The sequence below is a fragment of the Rhinopithecus bieti genome, unplaced genomic scaffold (assembly GCF_001698545.2).
Source record: "Rhinopithecus bieti isolate Rb0 unplaced genomic scaffold, ASM169854v2 scaffold_31127, whole genome shotgun sequence".
NCBI classification, from domain to species: domain Eukaryota; kingdom Metazoa; phylum Chordata; class Mammalia; order Primates; family Cercopithecidae; genus Rhinopithecus; species Rhinopithecus bieti.
The window spans coordinates 1573962-1582449 of NW_016813970.1; the positions used below are offsets into that span (position 1 = coordinate 1573962).

The window sequence follows — 8488 nt, forward strand, 5'->3', positions numbered from 1 at the left end:
ATGACACAGCCCCTACCTGCTGGGCCAGACTCCTCTCACCAGTCCCGCTGCTGCCCCAGTCCCATAGCTCAAGATCAAGTTACCTTTTGATATGGTTTGGCCGTGTCACTACCCAAATCTCATCTTAAATTGTAGTTCCCCAAATCCCCATATGTCATGGTAAGGACTCGGTGAGAGATAACGGAATCATGGGGGCGGTTACTCCCATGCTGTTCTTGTGATAGTGAGTTCTTATTAGATCTGATGATTTTACAAGGGACTTCCCCCCTTTGCTTGGCACTCATTCTCTCTCCTGCGACCCTGTGAAGAGGTACCTTCCACCACGACTGCAAGTTTCCTGAAGCTTCCCAAACCATGAGAAACTGTGAGTCAATTAAATCTTGTTTTCTTTATAAATTACTCAGTCTCAGATATTTCTTCATAGTAGCGTGAGAATTAATACACCTTTCATGACTGACCAATTGTGGTTCCTCAGCAATTCCTGAGCCTGTTGCCTCTCTTCATTTTCTCGTGATGGAACACTATGTTTTTTTCCTCCCCACCGGACACAGCCACTTTCATGCACTCAGCTCAGGCATCACTTCTAGAGGCTTCCCGGGTACTCAGTATTCTTATTGAGCCCTGGGAATAGTCTGCTGCCTTAACAGGTTATACTGAAGTAAACATTTATGTGTCTCTTTCCCAATAGCCCTGAAGCTCTTTAACGGTTGGAACCAGCTCTTAAGTCATTTTGGGGTTTCCAGCACCAAGCACAGTGCCTAGCACATAGTAGGAAGGCACTCGATCAATGTTAATGAATTAAACTGATTAGTAATAAGTGCTTTTTGCTGACATATTACATCCACAACCTACAATACATTAAAAGTCCTTTTCCCTGATCACCACTTTCTTATAAATTTTGATTACAGGACAAAAGAATGAAATCCTGATGAAGAGGAATAAGATCTGGAGGTCATATAAGCAAATTTTAAATTAAAATGTTGGTTTACTTATTTTGGTAGGGCCTATTTGGGGGGAAGTCTTGACCCCGGGCCTTTTGACCTCTGCTGTTTTAACAGGTAGGGCTGAAATGGAGTAGTTCCATAAACACACGTTCTGCACTACATTCACCTGTTGGGTTCTTAAGAGTACCGATTTTGATCTAAAAGTAGGCCTGCCAGCAATGCTTGCAATCTCTCCTTCTAAGTCAATGCTTTTGGATCAAAGTCTTTTTGGATCCAGTGTAAAGTGGAGCCCCTTCAAAGGGAAAGCACTGGGGAAAAAAAATCCAGCGAAGTATGTGTCCTAGTGGAGTTCTCAACTTCCCCAGGCTGTGCACCATCTATCGTTATTTGCCCCGCCCATCGGTCCGAGGGCCCAGTAGCCCCTGGTATCAGCAGAAGCCAGCAGCTTCCCTGGTGGGGCCACCTGCCCTCAGGTGACGGGCTTGCATATGGCCAACGTACTTCTGCCCACGCCACAGAGGCCGCCGCTGCTGGACAGCGCAGCGGGGGTCACGTGTCCCTGTCCCGCCACTGCCCCAGGCCCTGGGCCCTCCCCGGCCGCAGGGCAGAGGCCGCTAGATCACGCGCACCCCGGCGGCCAAGGCTGGGCCCAGCCAATGGGCGGGCAGCATCCGCATGACCCGCGCCGGCGGGAGGGCGTGGGGAGGCAGGCCAGGCGCGCACGCTGCCGGGCCGTATCGCCGCCCGCGCCGCCGCCGCCGCCGCCGCCAGGACTGGAAGTGAGCCGCCCGGGCACCGAACGCCAGTCAGCCAGTGAGTTGGTCCGGCAGTCACCGGCAACCAGGGCGAATCATGGCGGCCGCCAAGGTAACCATGGGCCCGAGGCCGGGGGGAGTGCGCCTGCTGGATCAACCTGGGGGCGTGAGAGGCTCGGGCGCTCACGTGTCTGGGTTGATGCCACAGGCGGAGCAAAATGGGGTGCCGGGCAGCGGTTCCACCTTGCAGCTGCGGGAGGGAGGGGGCCACTCCTCCCGGGTAGCACAGGCGGCCGGTGCGGAGACCGAGGTCCGACCTTGCAGTGGAAACTTTGCGGGCCGGACACTCCCACTTGGCCCGGGAGGGGAGTTGGTGTCTCACGCGGCTGAGCCAGGGCCGACGAAGAGGAGCGGGCGCGATTGGGGCCTGGTGCACCCTGGGCAGGGAAGCACTGGCGGTCCTCGACCTCCCCAGCGCTCTCCTGCTCCTGACCCCGCTGGTTGTTGACCCGGGCTTCTTCCAGGGGCCACAGCCCGGGCTGAAGCCTGATCCTATTACGTTTCAAGGGCTCCGCCCTCCCACCAGTAGGGAAGTCACTTTGACTTCCGTTTTGTAAACTGCCTAGGAGACTTGGCCTGCGCCTTTGTGAATAAAAAGTCCAGGGACTCTCCCCCTCCCCGCTTTCCCATCATTCCCATCTTCCCCCTCCCTCTCTCCATCTGACAACACTTACAGTTACCCGCCTCGGAGCATTTGAGAGGCTTCTTTTTGAAAACGATGAAACAGATTGTCCTGGGAGCCTGTCACTCCTGTGAAGTTGTACTTGAAAGGGATTCTGTGTAATGTGAATCATTCACTAACCCAGAGGAAAGGCAACTCCAACACTTGACCTTTCCTCTTTCACCATTTCTTGAAACCTGGACACCATTTCAGTCTCTTTGGACTGCATTTCAACTTCTCTGGCAGAATACCATATTTAGTCCCAATCACTTGAATCATTTGGAATTTATTGCTTTTAATTTAAGTTCACGAAGGCAGCCCTCTAATCAAGCCTATACAACTTCTTAGCTCATTTTAAGTGCAGTGAACTTAAATATACCTAACATTTCAAACATTTGTCCTTAATCAAAACTCTGTGATAACCCTCAAGAGGAAAACATGGCCAACACATCATATTCCTATTTATTCAAGCAAACTAATCACATTTGCAATGGAAATTGTAAGCAGACAAATATATTTAAATGCTGTTCTATGACTTAAGCCTCTCCAGGCTTCCTAGATCTGTAGGCTTCTTCATGTTGTTAGTCTCTGTGGCCTAAGTGGCTTTTCTCTTTTCTGTAATTACTCTCAGTTTCATCCTTAGGAAAGTACTCTGGGTGCATGGACTTATGTATGTGTGCATATGAACACACAGGTGTGTGTGTGTGTATATATGTATCTATAACTTTTCAGCAGTTTCTCCGAGCATCACTAGGATTCAATTTTGAAAGCTACCTTAACCCTTTCAAGCCCAATAGCCCTTGACCTTTCCTTTGCATTAAATTTGCATGCAACCAAGGTACAAGTCTTGGTATGAATTAATTCCCTAGAGTAGGTGGGACTAGGTACCCATTCTTTACTGTTAGTTTTATATCTGCAGGTGATGTAAATGTTTTTACTTTTTTAGGAGATAAGGTAATTGAGAAACATAAATTGAGACATGTGCATAGAAATGGAATATAAGACTTGAGTAATATTAAGTAAAATAAGTGACCCGGTGCTGTGGCTCATGCCTGTAATCCCAGCACTTTGGGAGGCTGGGGCAGGCGGGTCAGTTGAGGCCAGGAGTTCAAGACCAGTCTGGCCAATGTGGCGAAACCCTGTCTCTACTAAAAATACAAAAAAAGTTAGCTAGGCATGATGGTGGGCACCTGTAATCCCAGCTACTCAGGATGCTGAGGCAGAAGAATGTCTTGAACCCAGGAGGCAGAGATTGCAGTGAGCCGAGATCGTGCCACTGCACTCCAGTCTGGGCAACAGAGTGAGACGCTGTCTCAAAAAAAAAACCCCCAAAACAAACAACAACAACAACAAAAAACGTAAAATAAGTGATATGGAAGTTGGTTGAACTCTTTAGTTGTACTTCTACATAATAGTAGAAGTATCACATATCAAGGGCAGTTGATTTTTAGCTAAGTAATGAGTCAGGGAAAATGAAATGTTCATTTTTACTACTTGGGAGCTTGTGTTTTGTTTATGTCTTCATTTGCACTCACCTCTTTCTGGGATATCTGATAGCTCACATCATATATACTTACTTTGCGATCCAACGAGATATATAAAAATCAAGTCCCAAGTAGATGGGAAAAACAGGATAAAGGGAAAGTAAGACAAAGCCAGGACTAAGGTTAGTGGAAAATTATGTGCTTACTAGAGGTGATTGCATTTTCTCCCAGCCAAAGCAAAGAGGAAATGATCAGTGAGGTCATTTACTTGGTAGAGAAGTCTTCTTATACTGCTCTCTGAGAGCAGTTTTTTTTTTTTAATTTTTGAGATGGAGTCTTGCTCTGTCGCCAGCCTGGAGTGCAGTGGTGTGATCTTGGCTCACTGTAACCTCCGCTTTCTATGTTCAAGTGATTCTCCTGCCTCAGCCTCCCGAGTATCTGGGACTACAGGCACGTGCCACCAAGCCCAGCTAATTCTTGTATTTTTAGTAGGCCAGCATCATGTTGACCAGGATGGTCTTGGATCTGTTGATCTCATGATCTGCCTGCCTTGGCCTCTCAAAGTGTAGGGATTACAGGCGTTAGCCACCGCGCCTTGCCGAACAGTTTCTTTTATATGCTGTGAGTGGACTGCATTTGAAACTACCTTGTGACTACCGATATATGTCTGTGGGTTACATAAGGCCATTTCTTATCATGTCCTTTATTATAAATCAATGGCAGTACAGTAAATGTGGCCTTAAAAGGTCCCTCAATGAAGCTGCTGGTCTAACTTATTCCAAGAATGTCCCTCATTGAACTGCCTTTGGGCATCACCTTTATCAGTTGATTCTGTTGGCAGCCTGAGTTAAAGCCTGTGCTTCTTGCTTTTTCCCTGGAACATAGCTATTCCATGTTGCCGGCTGAACACAGAGCCATAGGGGTAGGGTTGACATTCCCTCTTAAAAGTTGAGGAGCCTGGATAGGAGAGGACTTCACCTCAGTGGAGTGTTAGGAAATTGGACTGAGACTCTGGGGACTCAGCAATTGTAGGAGAATTCCAACACTCACTACACTCACTGTGACAAATTGTTTGAATATTTAAGCAGATTTGATATTTTCTGGATAGATGTAACCACAACTAGCAGTTAGTTTCCTGATCTCCTCTTTCTTTCTTTGGTCTTTATACTTATTTAAATATAACTAATTATTCATGACCTTCCTTTAAATAGTTTTAATGGGGAGATGGAGAATCCCAGCACTTTGGGAGGCAGGTGAATCACCTCAGCTCAGGAGTTTGAGACCAGCCTGGCCAATGTGGCCCATCTCTACTAAAAGTACAAAACAACTAGCCGGGCATGGTGGTGTATGCTTGTAATCTCAGCTACTCGGGAGGCTAAGGTAGGGGAATTTGCTTCAACCCGGGAGGCGAAGGTTGCAGTGAGCCGACATCGCGCCATTGCTCTCTAGCCTGGGCGTCAGAGCAAGACTCTGTCTCAAAAAAAAAAAAAAAAAAAAAAGAAAAAAAAAGATCTGATAATTAGGAAATTATGGAGCTGGGGTTCAAATCCTGCCAGTCTGGCTCCAGCAGCTGTGGCCTCACTCTGTCTACCATGTCTGCCTGGTAGTTTAGGATGGTGGAGAGTAAAGTATTTGGGAGAGGTGTGGGAGATGACTTAGGAGGGGCTTAGGTGTCTTAGTGTAAACCAGACTTTTATTTGAGAACTGCCTTACCTACTGTTTATTGCATGCCAGGTACTTTTCCAAGTGCTTTACAAGTAGTAACTCAATTAATTTTCTTAATTCTAAGAAGCAGGCGCTTTCTGTTTTTGACTTCAACTTACAGGTAAGAAAACTGAGTTGGGGAGGTTAACACGCTTGTACAACAAGTAAATGCTACAGCGTTGATTTGAATCTTGCTGATGTGTCTTCAGAGTCTCTGCTCTTAACTTCTGCACTACTCTCCCAGGCCTTACAAAGAGTTCCATTTGTGAAGGTGTATGTGTGAGAGTTCGCATGCCGTCGGGTATGGATGTGTATATTTTCTGATCATCCCAGTCCAATTATCTTAGAACACCTTTGTCACTCTGTATATGCTTCATTTCAATGTGTATTCAGTGTATTTCTCATCTCTCCAACCAGATCGCAAATCCCTGCAGGACAGGAATTGTCACATACCTTTTATTTAATTGCTTTATTGAGATATAATTCAAGTACTATACAATTTACCCATTTAAAGCATATGATTTATTGGTTTTCAAAATATGCACAGAGTTGTGTAACTGTCACCAGTGTCATATACCTTTGTAGAAACTTTAATCCAGTTTCCATTACTTATGATTTGGACTATAATATATATATACACACACACATATATATACACAATCACACACACACATATATATGTAATATATATTTGGGACAGGGTCTCGCTGTCTCACCCACATGGAAGTACAGTGGTATGATTATTGCTAACTATAGCCTAGACCTCCTGGATGCAAGAGATCCTCCCACCTCAGCCTCCTGAGTAGCTGGGACCTCAGGCACACGCTGCCACACCCAGCTAATTAAATATTTTTTTGTAGAGATGGGGGTCTCGCTATGTTGCCCAGGCTTTGGGCTGTATATTTAACCTCCGTGTTTTCCACGTTTTTCACCCATCATGAAACCCTCTTCAGAGGTTTGTCATTGAGGATAAAACATATTAAGGTTATTAAAGATATTCTTCAAATGGCAAAGTTTTTTCTCCCCTATGGTAAAAACTCTACTAGGTATTTGGTGATATCATAATAAAGCAAATCAGTTTTTGTGCTAGGAATGGAGGAAAGAAGGTTTGAGTTGTTTTATGCTGCCATGATGATGGTTATTAAAACAACAAGTATCTGTGGCTCCACTGTTTGGGTTTTAGGGGTTCTTAACTTGTGGAGCTAGATGGCCTTGGAATTTATGTTAACACAATGATCTTTTACCCTTTCCCTCCTCAGTCCTGTCCCCTTTTACCAGGAGAGTCCTAGAAATGGAGTCCCAGAAACATTTGTTATTGGTCCAAATTTCCATGAATGCCTTTACTTTTAACACTGCTCTAGGCCAGTGATTCCCTGCACATTGAAGTCTTCTGGACTGGTATAAAAAACTGCTGATGCCTGGGTCTCACTCCAGAGATCATGATTGAATTGGACTTGGGTGTGGCCTGAGCCTGGGGATTTTTGAAAGCTTGACAACCACAGTTATTTGGTGCACATTGCTTCAAGAGACCTGCTGGCTCCTTCTTGGAGTAAGAAAGGAATGCAGTGAGATTAAGTTAAAGTCCCTGGTGTGTCAGTTCAAAGGAGGGGTATGCAGGGGTTTCTCCAAATTTCTCTTCTTTCTTGACAGTTTTGTGTTAGTCCTGCCTGATGTCTCCTGGGTGCTTAGGCATCAAGTTTATACAGTTTTGTGATAATCCTAGAATATAGATTTTAATCTCAAAATTGATTGAAAGCTCTGTTTGTCTCCTGCAGAGTCTCAGTGGTTTTTTGTGATCAGAGAAGGTGCTGGAGGAGGGAAGCATTACAAAGAGTAAACCTGGTCTCAGAGCCCTCTCTCCTGGGCTAACCTCATCCAGGGCCATGTGGTGCCTGTGTTCCATAGCTTAGGTCATACGACTTTACAGCAAATAGATGGTTGGAAAGGTGTCGGGGGAGTTGAAAGATGATGTGTAGTGTAAAAAAGTCAGGGAGCAGGTCTTTTTTAGATACTGAGTTCTTTTAGAGGATTGTCAGAGGAGTTCTGTCTGACTCCTCAGTGCTTTGGTCTCTTAGACCTTTACTCCCAAGACCAGTCTCTGCTTTTGATGAACTCCTAGAGGGAACCATTCCTCTCTTTGTTCTCCACTATCTGTGAGGATTATCTATTATGGCATTCCTGCTAAGCGCTTCCTCCTCTCTGCTTGGCATTTGCTGCCTCATAAACACCTACAGGTTTCCTCATAAGACTCTGCGGGTTTGCCTTAGGGTGGACCTTGCAACAGAGGAATGCGTGACGCTGAGACATGTGTTGGTTCTGCTGGGGATAAGGGGGATATGCCTTTGTATAGTGATACAATTCCTTTAGCAAATTATTTAACAGCTACTGAGCAAACCCTATTTTCATGGCCTGTTTAACCAGACAGACCCTCTAATTGGGTGAAATGAACTAAATCAAATGCCCTTCTCCTAAAAGTCACCAGTAACCTCAGTTCTAAACCTGCTGGCTTGTCCTCATATCTGGCCTCACATGACCCTGTCTCCTACCTTTCCTTTCTCGCCATCTGCTTTCATGATGTCGTCTCTCATTATTGGCCTCTAGCCTCTCATATCACCCCTTTATTCTCCTTTGCAGGTGGCAGCTGCTGCTGCTGCTGCTGCTTCTTCCTTCTTCCTTCTTCTTCGTCCTTCGTTCTTTCTCCTCCTTCTTCCTCCTTCCTCCTCCCTCCTTCTTCCTCCTCCTTCCTCCTTCTTCCTCCTTCCTTCTTGTTTCTTCTTTCATCTTCTTTCTTCCCAGCAAAGATATGTTTTTATTTTAGTGTTTGGCAGCATGACATATGCATTTAGAATGATAGTACACTTTACCCTAGTCTTCAAAACA

The 8488-nt window shown here is 45.5% G+C and overlaps 1 protein-coding gene across 1 annotated transcript; it reads right to left on the minus strand.

The window, feature by feature from the left end:
- Positions 1–1493: 1493 nt before the first annotated feature.
- On the minus strand, positions 1494–8181 carry LOC108513518 (uncharacterized). The gene is made up of 2 exons (XM_017849297.1): positions 8155–8181; positions 1494–2216 (listed from the first exon to the last, which is right to left on the minus strand). The coding sequence occupies exons 1-2, from the start codon at positions 8179–8181 to the stop codon at positions 1494–1496; spliced, it is 750 nt and encodes a 249-aa protein (XP_017704786.1).
- Between the last annotated feature and the right edge of the window lie 307 nt (positions 8182–8488).